Genomic DNA, 18,938 nt, shown 5'->3' with positions numbered 1-18,938 from the left:
ATTTGCTGAATGTTGATGGAAAATGAGAAAGTATTTAGCCTGATTGTTTGCCTTTTCTGTTACAAATAATATAAAAGCAAACGCTTCACTTTACTTACTTTGCATACCATTTACTTTTTGTTTAGCAGTTCTGTCTAACAAAGTATTAGATATGACTGACAGAGATCGTAAATGAATGAAGACGGAGAATGTGAGTGAGCGCTGTGTGATCTGAGGAGCTGCCGTTGCCGTTCTCTTCTGGCGCTGGTGTTCTCAGCGCCGCCCATCAAAATAAAAGTCCCGCTTCCAACACATCGGCCAATCAGAAAAACTTATCGGCTGATGCCGATATTTCAAAAATGCTAAATATCGGTCGACCACTACACTTCTGTTTCACCTGTGTGTATTTATTGTTGTTTACGTTGTGTTTTTGTTTCAGTTTAAAATGTTTGGAAACTCAGTTTCCTGAGATGAGGGAACAGGGCATTGTGCACTGTACGCTGGCCGTGTAGTTGCTCTTGAACTATTAGCCAAGCTCACCAGTTATTCCTTAGTCAAAAGATTCAAAGGATTCGCCGTTTGGCACCCACTTTACATATGCTGCGAACTGCCTCCATTTAGCGTGCTGAAACTCTGTGTGAGACACTGGCATTGTTCAGTAAGACTTCAGTATTTTCAGAGGTGGTTAAATGTGTTTCCACAAAATGTCAGCTATTGACAAAATCTCAGGGAACAGATGTTACGAGAGTACCTAGAGATGATTACCCTAGTAATTCAGAACACCTGAATAGTGAACGTACTCAGAACACCTTGACAAGCACTCAAAATATCTTTCGACGCTTGTTTTAAATAGCCCTTCTCTCCAAAGAATGAATTTTGATTTTGGGGGGGATAGTCAAGTTACATGTAGTCCACATCTCAAAAGCAAATTAAGGTGACCAAGGAGCACATGCTTCTAATCAATATGTGCTGAATCGATTCTCCTTTACCCTTCAAGATTGGCTGTAAGGTGGCTGTGACTCTCTTCTTGTACTTCCTGGCGACTAATTATTACTGGATTCTGGTGGAAGGCCTGTACCTGCACAGCCTTATCTTCATGACCTTCTTCTCAGACAGGAAGTACCTCTGGGGCTTTACTCTGATTGGATGGGGTGAGTAAACTTGTTGACGGACACTCATCTCCAGTACACAACACTAGAACATCATTATTCAGCTTCTGGCTACAGACACCAAATCATGTCCACAAGATTTAATTACTGCTTTCGTTAGACGACATCTCTGGTTAATTTGAAATAAATAACTAAGTGGGCTATCAACTGGTAAATCAAACAGATGTTATATTTTAATGGTAACAGTTGCTGTGAGGTATTGCTGTGTGTTTCCATGCACTGTGTGTTTTGGGGACTTCAGCAGACACACGTGTGGATATACTTTGGACTTCACGGCTCCTGCATTGTACACACTGTGCGGAAAAGTTGGACATGCACAGCGCATACAATGTGGATGCTGTGGAGCTGAGCCTCTTCTCTGATGCTTAAACCAGGGTTGCAGAGCCAGGGCTCAACAATGGTGCGCCAGTACTCCAGCTATACTCTCTGAGGTAACGCGCTAGATTTGGGGGACACACATTCACTATTAACTAGGAGTTTTCCCTCGATAAACTCCTAAATACTGTTTATTGATAGTTAGTAAGACAGTTGTTGTAGTGGTTACTGTATGTTTAGGTATGGGGAAGGGTTAAGGGATCTAGAAGTCATATAGAATAGTCATGCAGAATAAGGCATTAATATGTGCTTTATAAGTACTAATAAACAACCAGTATGCTTGTAATATGCATGCTTATAAGCACCTAGTTAATAGTAAATATGTGTTCCCTGATCTAAAGTGTTACCCAAATGCGCTGCCACTCTTTTATATTGGTCCCACCAACATGTTACTATTAAAATGTTTTAATTAAATTGTTAAACATATAAAAAAATAATTTGTTTATTAATTTGCAGTGATAGCTGGAATATAGACCTATTTTACACCAAAACATTTAAATAATGTAACAAATGCAAAAAAATCATGGCATACAGTATTTTTTTTCTTAATAAATTGTATCCAAGACTATCAAAAATCAAAAAACGATCAGTGTTGTGTGATAATAAACCCATATGTCCTGTATGTTGAACTTGGAAGTGAAGGTCACTAAAGGTTTCACTGAACAGGTGTTCCTGCGATGTTCGTCACCATCTGGGCCAGTGTGAGAGCCACTCTCGCTGACACGGAGTAAGTGTTTGTGCTTGAAATGTCACCATGTGTCCATTTATACAGGAATACACTATTAATTCAGCTTGTTGAACAAAGAACATTTTCTGTGCATGGTAAATAATGAATGCACATGCAGGATGTTTTGAAAGAACATCTGTGTGTTGTATTAGGGGTGTAACGGTACACAGAAGTCACGGTTCGGTACGTACCTCGGTTTTGGGGTCATGGTTCGATGTGAGTTCGGTACAACATGAAAAAGCAGCAAATCCTCAATGCTAGGTTTGTGCTAATTTATGTTGAACAGACAGTTGTGCAAATTACAGTGTGTTCCAGCTAGCGGCGTTTAGTCCCCCTGAAGTAGTGGCGACAGTAGTGTATTAAGCAATAAACAATGCATTCTTGAAAATGAGCATTTGGTATTTGGTCGCAATCTGCTACAAAACTGAAATGCATCTCTTGTGTTATAAAAGTAGAAAATAAATAGAGTAATGAAAAATGAAACTTTGAGAGTGAACATGCGGTGACAATGGCAGAGTCTACTTCACCTTTCCATGAGGAGACAGCGAGTGAAGCGCCACCTGAGTTTTCCCATTTCCAGGACATGCATATTTCATCACTGGACTGCAGTGAGACATCCACGACACAAATCTGCACAATACCAATGCTTTCGGTCTCATTATAACATTGGAAACAACTTAAAATACTCCATCATTTATCGTCATACAGAGAAGTTTGTGGAGCTCGTCACAAAACTGAATGGAAACTCAGCGTAAAGGCTACTAGCAAGCTCTTGCGTGCTTCTGAACTCTTGTTTTGGGTTGGAGCGTAGATCGTCTCTTCTTCTTCTGCTCTTTTTCCTGTTGTGGCGGTTAGCAAACACTGTTGCATTACCGCGCACACGCGCCCCCTTCTGGACTGGAGTGTGGATCGCCTGTGACTGACTGTATTCGTCATCTGACTGTCTGTGCATGTACCGCTACACCCCTAATATTGAATATTAATAAGATGTCTGGGATTGATCTTTCTAAAAGTGACTGATCTGGTTTATGATCCACAGGTGCTGGGATTTAAGCGCAGGAAACCTGAAATGGATTGTGCAGATCCCTATTCTGACAGCAATTGTTGTAGGTTTGCATAAGTAAAAGGATATTCATTCAAAAAGTCAGTGCTTTTTAGGCAGAAAAAGTTGTATATTTTTAAATCAATCAAAAAAGTATAAATTCAGTCAAATGTAGTAGTTTAAGTTCTGCTGACCTTTGCATTATTCATACATGTGTCTCCAGTAGATTTCAAATATTTGATTCATTTGTCTGCCATTTGCTTTCGTGTGAACACAGTGTAAGAATCCTCAATTAATGCAGAGTTATTTCATGCATCATTTATTTTATTTTTAGTCTCAATTATGATCCATTAATTTGTGTGTGGTTTTTTTTTACCCTCAAGGTCAATTTTTTGTTGTTCCTGAATATAATCAGAGTCTTGGCAACAAAACTCAGAGAAACAAATGCAGGGCGATGTGACACCAGACAACAGTACAGGTAAGAATAAGCAACATCTGAAACACACACTACTGTTTGACGTTCACCATGACTGAATGTATATTATCTATAATACAATCAATATCAATAATGGTATGATCACACTTTAGATTAGGGTCCAATTCTCACTATAAACATTTTGCCTCAATAAACTCTTACTGTAATTGCTAGTATATAGTATATACTAAAGGACTAACTAAAGTTAATATTTGTTCAAAGAAATCACTTTAGCTAAGTTTTTGCTATTTTCTGTTAATTTTGTTAAATAAAAGAATAAATTTTTGTTCAATAAATATACTGTCAGAAAAATGTGTTCATTTTAAAAACACTGAAACAAAATCATTAAAAAAGTAAAGATTCTGAAGGCATTGAATGAGATCCAATAATAATTTAATAAAAGCTTTACAGTAGGAACAAATAAATATTATATTTTATTATATGATATGATTAATATAATTTTTTTATCATTATAAATGAAAACCAGATTACACAATAATAATCAAAAATAATAATTTTGTTTTAATAATTATAATTAAATTATAAATAAACATGATTACCTCTAAGGTGGACACCCAACTTAATATAAGATATTTACCATCTGAATAACCATGTCATGTCAACAGATGGAAAAGTCAGACAGGTATTTATTATCATGTGAATTATTATCTTTTACCCCAAATACCATACTTTTACAGTTCTTCAGGTTAATGAAAACTTGCTTTAATTAGCTTGAACAAATCTAAAACTTATTAAGAAGACCTTCGTCTCAAAATATATACAATAATTTTAGCGATTCTCGTTTTCTACTTAAATCTACATTTTGAAAAACATAAATAGCACAGAATCAGCTTTGTGTTGCTGCCCGCGATCGCGTCACGGATCAGACAAATTTCCACGTGCATCTTTGAAAAGTGCAGATTTTTGTACCCCGGTGCACCTAATATATGCATTAATGTTATTTTTGATCAATTTAATGAATCCTTGCTCAATAAAACTTGTGACCGGTCATGTGTATTCAGCTAACGTGTGCTTGTGTATCTTGTTTGCGCCCCGCAGAAAGCTGCTGAAATCCACCCTGGTGCTCATGCCGTTGTTCGGCGTTCACTACATCGTCTTCATGGCAATGCCCTACACAGAGGTGTCCGGCGTCCCGTGGCAGATACAGATGCATTATGAAATGCTCATTAACTCATTCCAGGTCAAACTTCACACTTCTTGAGATGCGGATGATTAAGACTGTATATAGACACCAACATATTTTGCTATAAGTTGAATCTTTATATTTCATGCTCTGTTTTCCAGGGATTCTTTGTTGCAATTATATATTGCTTCTGCAATGGAGAGGTAAGAACGAATTTCTGTAGCTTCTGTATCCCACATTTTGTCTGATAATTGTCCATGTCCACATGCACAGGGCGTTACCTGCAATAGATCCTGCAATATATGATCCTGGCAGTTTCTTGTATGTACTTGCACTTTATATTATTTTATAGAGCTTCTGAATTTGACTTATTAATTTCATAGTTTTAATTATTTCAGTTTAATTGACGTATTCTCCTAACTGTTGGTGACCCTCTTGAATAGTTCAGTTAAACAAGCCCCTGTATTCTGGTTTTAAATGGATATTTCTTGGAAAGAAAGACCTTGTTTTCCAGTGCTGAAGTGAGCTATTTTTTGCTTTATTAGCTACTATCTTTAAATAACTAGAAGAAATGCAGTAACTGAACTCATTATTCTCTCTTTCCCCATCTCATATCAGCTCAGTTTATTTGCAATTAATTGAAAAGTGGAAATACAAAACTGGCCCAAAAACTGATGCAGCTCTTGATGGGAATAACATCACAACATTCATACACACTCCATCAGTTAGGTTCAGAAGAACTGTTACTAAACATCACTGCAACAATGATCCAATCATAAACTCTTAAGAATTTGCCTATTTAAATCCAAACAGCGACTTTCTTTGGCCGATCAGTGTGTATTATCTGCCACTATTTACACGAGGAACTGTTTACTCTCAGTGCAAAGACTCACTTAGTGTATTTCACGCATTTCTTTATTTCTACTACACTACAAAAAAAAATATGATCAATACGTTTTTATTGCAACATATGTTTTTACATTGCTTGAACTTTGTTCTAAGTTATACAAGATTCAACTCATTTCTTAAAGGTCCCATTGCATGAAAATTTCACTTTATGAGGTTTTTTAACCTTAATATGAGTTCCCCTAGCCTGCCTATGGTCCCCCAGTGGCTAGACGTTTAGATGGGTGTAAACCAAGCCCTGGGTATTTTTGAGAAAATGAAAGCTCAGACGGGCGAATCTAGAATCTTCCCTTTATGTCGTCATAAGGGGAAAGGTCACCTCCCCTTTCTCTTCTTTGCCCGCCCATGAGAAAATGAGCTGCGCGAGCGATATTGGTTTTCCCTCGAGAGACATCATGGCTTGCAAACGAGCGGAGCATGGCAGTTGCTCAGTGTTTGGATGTACAAATGAACACAAAGGTATTGTTTTAGTTCCTTCATCCGAGCCTCTGAAGAACCAGTGGGTTATGCGAATTTCTGATGTGTAATTGTTCAAGTTCAGACAGATAATCTTTCTCTTAAAGTCATTCAATACTGTTTATGCATCAGTAAATCAAGCCAGTGACTAAACGATCAACTTCATGTCGTTTCTCTTAGTAGGATGAAAATAAACTGTGATTAATATACAGAAAGCGATCAAAGAAAATCTCTTTCCAGTCGCCCAAGCTGTCAATCACACAATCACACAGCGCGAGTTTATCTGGACACTTGCCAACACTCGTTATGAAATCAATGACGCTGTTACACTGCACAACGAAGATCTTACTGTATGTACATCATGTTTGCATTGGTGAAATCATTAGTGAGAGTGCAGAAACTGCTGCAATGATAAGATCTTCATTCACGCGATCAACAGGCTGTCATCTGCTCAGTGCTCATCACTGCAACATTTTATGTGAAGGGAATAGATCTAAATACTTAAAAAAGCTTCTCACGATTCGTTAATCCCGATAGCTGTAATAGTAAAAACTTATAATATAAGTTTTCGAGAGAGTTCCACATGTAATGCTAAATATTTCATATGCAAGCATGTCAGCCATTCACAGCAGTGGGCGTTTACACTGAAGTCTCACAGCAGCCAATCACAGCAGTGGGCGTTTACACTGAAGTCTCACAGCAGCCAATCACAGCAGTGGGCGTTTACACTGGAGTCTCACACAGACACGCCCCTTCAAACAGAGCGTTCAAATCAGAGGCTAAAATCAGGCTAGGAAATATGCCTTTTATTTCTAAATTATAACAACTTTTGATCTAAAAAACATACTAACATTATAAGGGCACCCCAGGAAACATTCTAAAATAATAAAATAATCCATGCAATGGGACCTTTAAGCCAATTTAATGTAATTTAAGTTGAAATGACTTAAACATCCAAGTTGATTGTACTTCAAAATTGAAGGCAGCCACTTTTTGTTGTACAGTGTAGCAGTGATGTATGGCCTCATCAGTCCTGATCCCTCTCTTCAGGTCCAGGCAGAAATCAAGAAGTCGTGGAGTCGGAGGACGCTGGCTCTGGACTTCAAGAGGAAAGCCCGGAGCGGCAGCAACACGTACAGCTACGGGCCCATGGTGTCCCACACCAGCGTGACCAACGTGACGGCCCGCGGGCCCCTGGCCCTGCACCTCACCACCCGCCTGGGCCCCGGGGCCATCAACGGGCACCGCAACCTCCCGGGGTACGTCAAGAACGGCTCCGTCTCCGAGAACTCCATCCCGTCCTCGGGCCACGAGAACCTCCAGGCGGAGAAAACCATCCCGGTGGTGGAGGAGGAACGAGAAACCGTCATGTGACTTCAGAACGAGGACTAGTGTTGCGCACGGAAGGACTAGCAGGTCCTTTGTTTCCTCAGGATTTCCTCACAGTTTGACTTGTGGGACCAACCAGAGACCATCAGTAGCCCGTAAATGAGCCGGACTGGAAGGATTCGGAGGATCAGGACAGATTTCGGTTACGGTGAACACCCTCATATATCACGCGAGTGTTTCACCACGCCGGCGCTTTCAGGTCCGATGAAGAACGGTGAGTCTGCCTCCGATGAAACGTCTGGCTCTCTGGACCGTGAACTGTAAATAAGACAGCCGTGAGATTTATATTGGACTTATTTGATCAGCACTACCGTCATTTTTATTTACACTCGTTCCGAATGATGCCAGATCTGTGATCTTTGTATTATTATTGCAGGTTTTTGTTCGTAGAATGTGATATTTATATTTCTCGAAGCCTTGAGAGTTTTATCAGTACACTGCTAAGAAAAAGCAGTTGTTAACCTCAACATTGTTAAATAAAGATGCGTTTACTGGAGACGCACGATATTAGGTCTTGTTTTCTGAAAAATGTCTCAAATATCTGCCAATGGGTTCATGAAAATACTCTCGTTTTCCCTATGAAATGAGTTTATTTTTCTGACCCCGTTTGTTCGTGTTTTAAGCAAAAACTCACAAATACAAGACTTCATGTCTGCTGCTCAAATAAATGTCTTGATTCAAGAATGTTTAGATATTTTTGTGCTGGAAACAATCCAAAAATACCGAGGAAGAATATCAGTGTAGATTCGCCAAGTCTTGCCAAGCGGTCTTTTTTCTCAGCGAGTCTGACAGTGAAAGCGGAAGGAGATTCGCTCTGTATCTGCAGATTCACTCAGCACACGGCTGCATTACTGCCAGTCATCCTGAAGTCATTATTACATGTGTAAAATGTCAAAGCATTTTGTTATCAGGACAGACACATAAGCATAAAAGAGAAATGCTGTGTCTGTATGTTTCTTTTTCACGGTCATGTTTGACTACCTTTACCATTGAAATCTACTATAGCAAATTTATCCCAACAACTCATTATGCTCTCATTAATAATATTTATAAAACCGGATTTGGTGTTCTGAGTGGTTGCTAAGGTGTTGATTAACAGCCCAATTCAAAACCTTTTACAAAAGCTTTTCAACTGCAGTTTTCGTCCAAAGAGGAAAATCCTCACATGGTCAGATCACGTATATCAGCAATAAAACAGCTCTGATTAACACGCCAAATCAGGTTTTGTTCATGCCAAGAGACGATGAGTTATGAACAGGCATTTAATATTCAAGGTAATTATTTTAGTTATACACTGTAAAAAAAAAAAAAAATGTTGTAACTTAAATTGTACGTGTTTGTGCTGCTTTGAAATTTTAAGTTTAGTCAACTCAAATATTTCAAGTTGACTAAACTTAAAATTTTAAGGCAGCACAAACACTTTTTTAGGTCGAATAAACAACTCTTTTTTTTTTTTTTTTTTACAGTGAAACGCATAGCAAATACAGATCTGAAGCATCCTAAAGTCTATAATTAATGAACATTATTATAATGCCTTTGTCAGCACCCAGTATAGCTTTGATTTAGTGTTTTCTTCTGCTAAGTTAGACTGTATTTCAGGTGTCAGGCCATGAATAAATATATATAAAAGCAGACACCTTGTTGGAAATGGATTTGCAGCTTCATGATCTGCACTGTGAGAGCTTTCAGGGAATTATTAATGCTCATCATTAGAGCTGTTTATTAAAATCTCCCGTCCTTCACTTTCATCATTATCGTGGCATGAATGAGTCATATTTTTCACATATAGATTTCCTCCTGGAAAGTCTTTCATTATGCTTGCGCTTCACTCATATTACTCACCTCATATTACAGTCAATCGCTTCATCGTAACGTATATGGGAAGATGAAAATCATCAGATGCCAAATTATTATTTTTTACAGCCATAAGGAAGAACAAACAGTTTTTTTTCTACATGTATATGGGGATTGTTCATGAAGCCGTTATTTGTTGGTCAGTATTATAGTTTAGAGGCTCATGGTCTGTTGTGTGTAATATAATGCTGCTTTTTCTTACTCCATGTATATTCATTCATATTGTGTTTACATCCAGTTATGAGCTCAATGTGCTTCTCTGCATTTATTCTGGAATGTAATAATTCATATGAAAAGACAGTAATTCATATGCTGATATACTTGCTGATCCTCAAAAAAGAAGTTCTGTAACACCTTATTTTAAGGTGACGTAGTTACACGTTAGTGACGTTACTACATGTGTTCATATTTTAAGATATCTTCGTTACACTGTAATTATACATTCAAGTACTGAGTAATATTAATGAACAACATGTACTTACTATAGGGTTAGGGTTTGGTTGAGGGTTAGTTGCATCTAATTATGCATAATTAATAGTTATTACTATAGTAACTGACACTGTAAAAGAAAGTGTGCTTACTATAGTAAGTTATGCATAATTACAAGCAACTAAATCAAACCCTAACCCTAATTGTAACTCTATAGTAAGTATGTGTAGTTGATTAATTACTCAGAACTTATTTGAGTACACTGTAACTACGTCACCTTAAAATAAAAATATCGATATCGATCGATAGTCGATGCATTCAAACCATTACTGTATTTACAGAAATATATACATATGCATTCTGCTTTTCTCTATATAACACACATTTGAACTTGAATTTGAGGATTTTATTACTATTAAATTCAGTGTTATTTCTGGAATGCCATCTCTGTCTCAACAGCAGCAGGTGTGTGTGTGTGTGTGTGTGTGTGTGTGTGTGTGTGTGTGTGGTTCAGTCATGTACGACCAGCTGATGGATCAGAGAAGATGATCTGCTTTGAATCACTGTCCGCCTCTGCTTTACTCCTGTGCATTTCCCTCACGTGTGTGTTCATGTCCTCATGAGAAAGTGAATCATTGCAACGAGGAATATTGAATCCCAAACTGAGCATTCTGGCACCATCTACTCTCCTTCTCAAGCAGCGGAGAAAGCGGTTCCTCAGACGAGCACACGGGGAGGAAACGAGGAGCGCTTTCACTTGTGGAGTTCCAGTATTTTAAAGATGAACGTTTGACATGATTATGTTGTTGTTGTTGTTTATATGTTACATAAATGCAAAATAACTTTTCTAAGCACCGGTGTTGTATTATTAAGTGCTGATCATGTGTATCATGTGAATAAGAAATAAATGAAAATGTATAATTAACAGAGAGGCATTTATTGTCCATATTTACAATTTACAATAAAATAAACGAACTGTAAATGTACATTTATAAAGTGTCTTACAAAAAGCAGTTATAAAATGGCTAAGGTTTCGATGTTCACTTCTTCGCAGGCTTCTTGGCTTCACTGCCTTTGGCTCCTCCTCCTTTCCCTCCTTTCTCTCCTTTCTCTTCTCCTCCCTTTTTACCTTTCCCTCCTCCGTCTGATGCCTCTTTCTTTGATGTGCCTTTCTCTCCCTTCTCCCCTTTCTTCTTCGGGGCTTCCTCCTTCTCCTTCTCCTCCGCCTTCCCTTCTTTGCCCTCTTTCGCACCCTTGCCTTCCTTTTTGCCGTCTTTCTCCTTCTTCTTCGCCCCCTTCTCCGCGTCGACCTTCCCCGCGACGGTTGGCACCTCCTCCTTCTCCGTGGGCTTCACCGCTACAGAAGACACAGAGCAGGATTAGCTCAACGCTTCACCAACTTATGGCTCTTCACAACCGTCTTCATTTAGGCAGTTTCACACACAGTTAAGAAGAAACAGATTGAATTAAGCATGCGATTTTGAAGAAGAAAGAATAGTTGTAAAATTATAGCAATAATCTTTTTTAATACTACCACAAAAAAAAAAGCTGTTTTGTAGTCTCCAACAAATGATTGTAAAAATCAGTTACGCTTTATTTAAGGTGTCCGTGTTATAGTGTAATTATACATTTAAGTACAGAGTAATATTAATGAACTACATGTAGGCTACTTACTCTAGGGTTAGGGTAGGATTAGGGTTTGGTTTAGGGTTAGTTGCATGTAATTATGCATAATTTATTGTTATTACTACAGTAACTAAATGCAACATTGTAAAAAGGACACAAAATAAAGGGTAACACTATTTTTCAGTCTCCTTTACGTGTAATTATACAGATAAGTACTGAGTGAAATGTATGTAATTATTAGGGTTTGGTTTGGATTGGTTAGTTGCTTGTAATTATGATTGATTTACAGTTACATTAATTGCATGTAACATGTGTAACAAGTACACTGTAAAATAAAGTGTTACTAATGTTATATGACTTACTGAAATGTCCCATATTGTACACCTTTCTGAAGTTTTATTTTAGGTTTTGATGTCCTTAAGAATATATATTTGCGGTAGAAGTACCAAAAACCATATATTTTTACAGCTCCTTTCTCAGGTCGATTTTGGCCTGTCTACTTAATATTCATGAGCCTCTCTTCTGATTGGCCTGTTGTTTTCTGAGTGATCCCCCATTGGTGCGGGTGAGACTGAAGGCGGGGACTAAGTAGTTCTGTCGTCACATTTATACAGAAGTCACATGGCTCATGAAAAGACACAGCTACTTTATGCAGGCTGTGTGCATGTGTCTGTGGAGCGACTGGTTTGAAACTCATATGGTAGTTTCATCGCCTCTAGACCTCTGCTATCATGAAAAAAGCCAGGAGATTTCAGTTTTGACAATATGGGACCTTTAAGCCTCTTACTTGTCAAACTGACCCCTAACAGAAGCACCTGGATCTCACAGTCGACTTTGTGATACAAAGTAATATACCCTTTTTTTAATTGTGCATCTAAATTAGCTAAAAAAATAACCCTAATCAAACAAAAATAATAATTTAATAAGAATAAGTCAACCTGCAATGGATTTCTTCTTAATTGAAATGTATGTACATTTTACCTCATCAATTTAACACTGAATTAAGCCATGCTTTTAAAGTGTTTGCTTTACATAGAACATCTAAGTAAATACAGTAGATGTTGTGTATATATACGTAATGAGACTTCAATACTCGGTACACAACATACAATAACAGTAACTTTCACTGGATCATGTTTGAGTATGAATGTCATTTTGAGTAGAAGATGTCACAAAACAGCAAGTTACTGAACCCAACAACAAAAGCAATGATAAAACAGTGGAAATACAGCTGGAAAAATGTGAAAAATGTGAACTTATTAACTATTCATGATGATGGGAATACCAGAATCAGAAAGTGGAGTAGGTTGTACTTAATTTTATTATGTTGAAATTTACACTTTTATTTCTACAAGCTTATTGAGTATTAATATAGAATTAACTGGTTTGTATTCTTGCCTGAACTAACTTATTCAGTTAGAAATTACATGTGAGAATAATTTTTATCAGTGATTTATTATACCAACGTCACAATCCAGAACAGTGTATGGAAGATTCACACAGTAGTGCGTTCACACTGAAAATTACAAAAAGAAACAATGCAATTGAACAAAATTACTAAAACGTTTTGATGGACAACTTTAGACATTCTAGAAGTAACTTACTGTAGCAACTACATGTCAACTTATCCTACTAACCCTTACAGTCCACTAATGGTCTAGTGAGAGTTAGCTGATGTGACTTATAGTGAGTAGAAGGTCTAGAGTGCACCATCCAAATAAAGTGTCACCAAAACTTTAACTAAAATATATACCATAAATATATATAGATATACTGTTATCCCAGACAGCAACATAGTGTCGGCCCAGATCCGGCCCACATCTGGTGGTAAACATGATCCCACGTGTCTGAGCCGACACTGTCTGGGATAACAGTATATCTGAGCGATCCTAAAATAGCGCAGCTCTCCTCGAAGACAGAGAGATGTTCAGAGAATGATGAAGTCAGCTGATTGCTTTCAGATTGATCCACTGCCGACTAATAAGCCATCTTCACTGCGTTCACAGGGTTCATGACTGTAAACACTGCTGAATCTCTCACACACACACACACTCTCTAACAAAAGGAGGATTTCACATGCACACAAAAACCTCATTCCAAACACACAATCAGTCTGTTACATCTATATAATCACAGTAATGAAAGTCTCAGCGAGTGTGTTCAAAGCTCTTTCTCTGGCGGTGAACATCCAAGCGTGTGTGTGCCGGGACAGAAGAGTCGGGATGGTCTGAGGCCGCTCCAAATTCCATCAAACATTTTTACGGGAAAATGTTCCAACTGTAATATTTTCCCTCCCGCACGTTCACCCTATGCACACAATCCCAGCGCATTCCTCCATTCTTCCCCGATGATTTACACTCGGACGTGTGCAAGACACACACGCTGCTTTCCAAAGAATAATATTTTTGTCATGTTTAATAACATGCATTTATAATTGGAGCAAACGTGAAAAATCCTCATGTTAGACAGTCAAGAGACGAGCAAGCCAAGCTTTGAGCTGAAGTAATGAAACTAACTCACGGTGAAGTACTTTTCATACGCAATTTTTATACAGCAGTTTATCACATTGGTGGGAAAACGGTTTTGTGTGTGTTTTCAAGCACAGAGAGACACTAATATTGAAAGCTCACATACGCTTTTAATGTGTCCATTCTCTCTGTCAATACAAACTGTATTTTCCATTAATTCGGTGGCTTTTAACACAACCGTCACCCAGAACAAAAGGAGCGTCACAGTTCATGTCGAAAATAAAACACATCTGAGCATAAAGAGGATGAAAGGGAAATGACATGTTGTAGACAACATGAAGCAAAGAACATCAGAGAAAAACTTATGTATGACTTAATTATTAACATTTCATTTTGGGGAGAAGAATATGCCTCAATATGGTCATATCTCCTCAATTGTTTTTGTTTTTTAATAAAGAAGCTTATTTTTATTGTGATTTAATTTCATGATACACATTTTTCCAGCATTAATATTAATGTCACACAGTGTCCTAGCCTAGTTGTTTAAAGAAGACCTATTTGCTCTTTTCAAAGTCTTGTTGTGTTCAGTCTCTTCTAGAACAGATTTTCCTGCTTGAATGTTGATTATTTTCCTCATATCCTCCATTGTTGCAGCTCCTCTCTTCCCAGTCTGTCAGTAACGCTCTGTTTACTTCCTGTCTCTATGAAGCCCCTCCTTCTGAAAAGCACACTGCGCTCTGATTGGTCGGCTGGAGCAGTGTGTTGTGATTGGTCGAGCGCTTTGAGTGTGTTTGGGAAATGTCCCGCCCCTTACCATAACCGCCAGTTTAACACACTACTAACTAACTCAACCAGGCCCCGCCCCTTTATTCTGCGCATTCATTATTATAATGAGGAATATTGTGACGTGTTCGTTCCCGGAGGAAACTCAAGACTACAATGGCGGCGTCTCAGGAGTTCAGAAACACTGACACTGATTGCGCTGTGGAAGAATAGGTCTTCTTTAAAACCCTAACTAAAGGCTGGTGCTGTAAAAGGCACTGTGTTATTAGTTGCAAAACTACAGAAACAACAGAAGTTAGTTAATATTCCTGAGCCGTTCAGCATTAAACCACGGCAATCATCAAACAACATGAAGAGAGCTTAATCCTCTCAAAATGGCCTGTCCTGTAAATATTGATAAATGAAGTATACAGTAGATATTATTACAGCTGGACAAACGCCTCAGATTCCTTCTTTCAGTTTCAGCTTTGAAGCACAGTTTACAAATACAGGACATATGACGGAAAATCACTGAAAAAACAAAAGCTCTTTTTGTGCAACACAATGCTGTAAGAATGACTGTCTTAATATCATGAAATGGATCGTTCTGATTGATTCTGCTGTTCAGATACGACAGCAGATCCGCCATCTCAGGCCGCTCCACATGTAATCAGTGTGTGTGTGTGTAATCGAAGGATCTAAGGGTGTAATTTGAGTTCTTTTAATAGCAGTGTAAGTGTGTGTTCAGCTTAAACATTCATCTGCGTTGTCCTTCATTCCTGCTGTTTCTTCACCTCTTTCATATTATATTTATCTCTTTCCACCTAGCAATAAACATATTCTCTAACATAAGTGTCTGAACCTCAGCAGTCATTCATTTATCACTGTACATTAATTAGTACATCAATAACTAAGTAACTTTGTACTTATATTTTCTGACACCTGATATAAAGTGTGACTGTAACACTTGTTGAATTTGTGCTGATCAGAGAAAGTCTCTCTCAGTACAATTGATCTTATCATTGAGAAATCGCAACTAAGAATACTTAATAATATAAGATATTATAATTAAAAGCACTTGCCTACTTGGTAGATAGAAGAGTTGACATGATTGGATATCAGAAAAATATTGTTTTAGGTATCTGTGTTGTTGTCAAAGTTTAAGTCGCAAGTCATCAAATTTGGGACTCCAGTCCAAGTCATGTGACTCAACAACCCTGATATTTATATATCAGCGCATTATCTCTCATCGCAGTCATGTCTGTTTAGCACACAAAACACAATAATCTTGCCATTACAACTCGGTTTCAGAAATGTGTGCTACAGTGTCCTCGCTGTTTCACAGTCACAAAAGAAGAGAAAACAAAACCAGCAGCGCTGTGAGTTAAAAACCGGTAAGAGATTCTTATCACTTTGAAAGGCTATTCAGTCGACTGTCAATCAAAAGAGTTGGTGAGACTTTAAAAGGATTTGGATCCCAGACAAAACAGGATCTCGTGAAGAAATTGTGTCTAACATAATATCATAATTAGTCCATAGTTAATTATGAACTTCAATCTATGGTGTGTGTTGCTGGTATATTCTGCTATGACATTATCAGTATACAGTCAATAACTCATAAAGCATATGCATGTGTTAATCACAGATTTGACTAAAGATCTTCTGAGCACAGCCCTCACACGAGAGTTCATCTGCTTTATAGAAGAAGTCTTGATTCCTGAGGACTGCGATCCTGGACCTAATTTATTCTGCCTCTCATTTATATTGAGAACTGGCATGTGTTCATGACAAACCGAACTTTATGGATATTCATATATAGGAGTTGATTGTGTTGCTTGTGGTGAGATTGTTCCCTGCAGAGCTCATCTACTTCCACACTCACTTTATTCTACGAATCCTGATGCATTTGTGTTCATCTTGCATCATCACAAGTATGCACAGCGTGCATGATATACAATACAGAGCTGGTCAGTACCGTTTAGTTTTTTTTATTAATTTGGTGCACATAACACCCCTTAAAACTAGTAAAGCTAGTACAGTGAAAAGAGGTGCAGTCCATCCAATGAGAGGACAGATTTACTCCCATGTGACCTGCATGAACACATGTTGGTATGCTTTTAAATGTTGTGTGGTGAAAGTGAACCAAACCAATGAGAAAATGCAGCATTGTCACAATTTAAGTATTTTGGAACGAACCAAACGTCCTTTGTTTAGAACTGTCCTCAGTAAAGAACTGTATCTTCTAGCAGAAGTTAGGCAAAAAAGAGTAAATAGGAAAAAAAAGTGATTAAAGGCACTCAAAGCCAAGCTGTATTGTGAAAATATTCATGGCTAAAGCTATTGCTTTCACTTTGCTACAAATGTAGTCTTTTTTTTTTTTTTACTTTATTGCTCAAGTTCACTTTACAACAGCCAAAACTGACCAAAGTGCTTTACAGAACAACCAGATAAATAAGAAGATAATACCTCAAATAAAACAAATAAAAGCAGCAAAGCTTAGAGCAACCTTAAAACCGGAGTAGTAAAACAGTATCAGACTCAAATATAAAACAGTAAAACCAACTAAAAATAGAGATCAATATGTTAAAGAAAACAGGTAGGTTATAGCAGGGACTTGAAGGCGGACAGAGTAGGGGTCGTTCTAATCTCAAGGGGCAGGTGTCCCAGAGTCGAGGCCCTGCCGCCGCTAATGCCCCCCTCTACGCTCGAGTCTAACGCCAGGGACCAGCAGAGCCTGGACGTGGGATCTTAGGCTTCTGGAAGGAGTGTAGGGGTGAACAAGTTCAGAGAGAGAGGCAGGAGCTAAGTCTAGATAAAAGAGTAGGGTGGTCAATGGTGTCAAAAGCTGCCGAAAGATCTAAGAGAACAAGACCCACAGTATCTCCAGAATCAGTGGAGAGATAAACATCGTTTAACACTCTCAGGAGGGTGGACTCGTGCTGTGAGCAGACCTAAAACCAGACTGAGAAACCTCAAAAAGTGTTGGAGTTGATCCAGCACAATTTTCTCCAATAGCTTAGAAATGAAAGGTAAGACAGAGATAGGCTGAAACTTTTTTAAACAGAAGGATCATAGCCACTCTACATGATCGTAGCCACTGTAAGACTGGCAGGAGCAGAGCCCGTTTGGAGACACTTGTTGATAAGAGACACCATACCTGGCCCAACCCAATCGATGATTAATTAAAAAAAATCTCGGGTGAATGATATCATTAGGACAAAATTAAGGTTTGAGCTTGACAATCATGTCCTTCAGTGTCTGGAGGTTGATAGGATCAAATAAGCAGAAGAAGGTGTCAAGATTGGGGGGGCAGTTAAATTAGGGCAGACACTAACTCTTAAGTTAGTGATTTTTTTAATAAAAAAATATTTGGAAGTCTTCACATAGAGCATCTATGAGGCAACGGGCAATGTGTTAACTGAAGGATTTACAACAGACTGAAAGACTGAAAACAGAACCTGTGGGTTAGAGGGATTCAATTAAGTTCGAGAAATGAGCAGCTTTCGCAGACTTTGCAGCATTCGGGTATGATGTTAGAGAGTCTTTGAACATTTGGAATGAGACAAGTAGCCTGTCCCTTTTCCATTTGCGTTCTTGCATCCGGGTCAAGTGCAAGTGTGAGCATAGTTCAGCAAAGCACAGGTGGAAGTTTGTGCTAAACTGTGGAGAGCAGAACCACGACAATGTCACAGGTGCAATAGTGAGTTGAGAGAGCTCCGGAAGAGACAGTGAGAATAAAATAGACGTATGATCGGAGAGCAGAAAATCTGAGAGCACAATATCAGTGACATCGAGCTCGTAAGACATGATCCAACGTGTGGTCCTGAATATGAGTAGAGTTTCTGATCCACTGCGATAGATTAAAAGCATCTATTAGATTAAGGAACTCCTGCGACAAGGAATTTGAGAGGCAGCAAACATGAATATTAAAATCGCCCACCAGTAGAAAGCGATCATAGTTTGTGGCAATATTGATAATAAGTTCAGTAAATTGCTGTTTAAAATCTTTAGTAGAATGTGTAGGGCGGTATATCACCCCTGGACAGACAGGATCATTCCAGTCTCGTGGAGAAGCTGAGCTTCAAAGCTGGGGAAGGCCGTGACAGGGACAAGCCGGCAGCGTGAGGAGAGAGAGAT

General features: G+C 38.4%; 2 protein-coding genes across 2 annotated transcripts in view; one reads left to right on the top strand and one right to left on the bottom strand.

Annotated features, from left to right (window-relative positions):
• Positions 1–8,960, top strand: part of pth1r (parathyroid hormone 1 receptor) — a 101,794-nt gene extending 92,834 nt beyond the window's left edge. Inside the window, exons 7-13 of the mRNA XM_084410354.1 lie at positions 977–1,130; positions 2,190–2,250; positions 3,290–3,356; positions 3,676–3,770; positions 4,827–4,968; positions 5,073–5,114; positions 7,324–8,960. Coding sequence (XP_084266480.1) covers positions 977–1,130; positions 2,190–2,250; positions 3,290–3,356; positions 3,676–3,770; positions 4,827–4,968; positions 5,073–5,114; positions 7,324–7,647 — 885 coding nt within the window. The 3' untranslated portion in view covers positions 7,648–8,960. The remainder of the gene's footprint in view (positions 1–976; positions 1,131–2,189; positions 2,251–3,289; positions 3,357–3,675; positions 3,771–4,826; positions 4,969–5,072; positions 5,115–7,323) is intronic.
• A 1,296-nt stretch (positions 8,961–10,256) lies between these two features.
• The window catches only part of tmie (transmembrane inner ear), a gene marked incomplete at its 5' end in the record, with an annotated part of 39,374 nt that continues 30,692 nt past the window's right edge, over positions 10,257–18,938 (bottom strand). Inside the window, one exon of the mRNA XM_084410178.1 lies at positions 10,257–11,302. Coding sequence (XP_084266304.1) covers positions 10,986–11,302 — 317 coding nt within the window. The 3' untranslated portion in view covers positions 10,257–10,985. The remainder of the gene's footprint in view (positions 11,303–18,938) is intronic.

This window comes from Rutilus rutilus (genome assembly GCF_951802725.1).
Source record: "Rutilus rutilus genome assembly, chromosome: 6".
NCBI lineage: Eukaryota > Metazoa > Chordata > Actinopteri > Cypriniformes > Leuciscidae > Rutilus > Rutilus rutilus.
The sequence above is the reverse complement of the archived record's forward strand: the minus strand, read 5'-3'. Positions and strand labels throughout refer to the sequence as shown.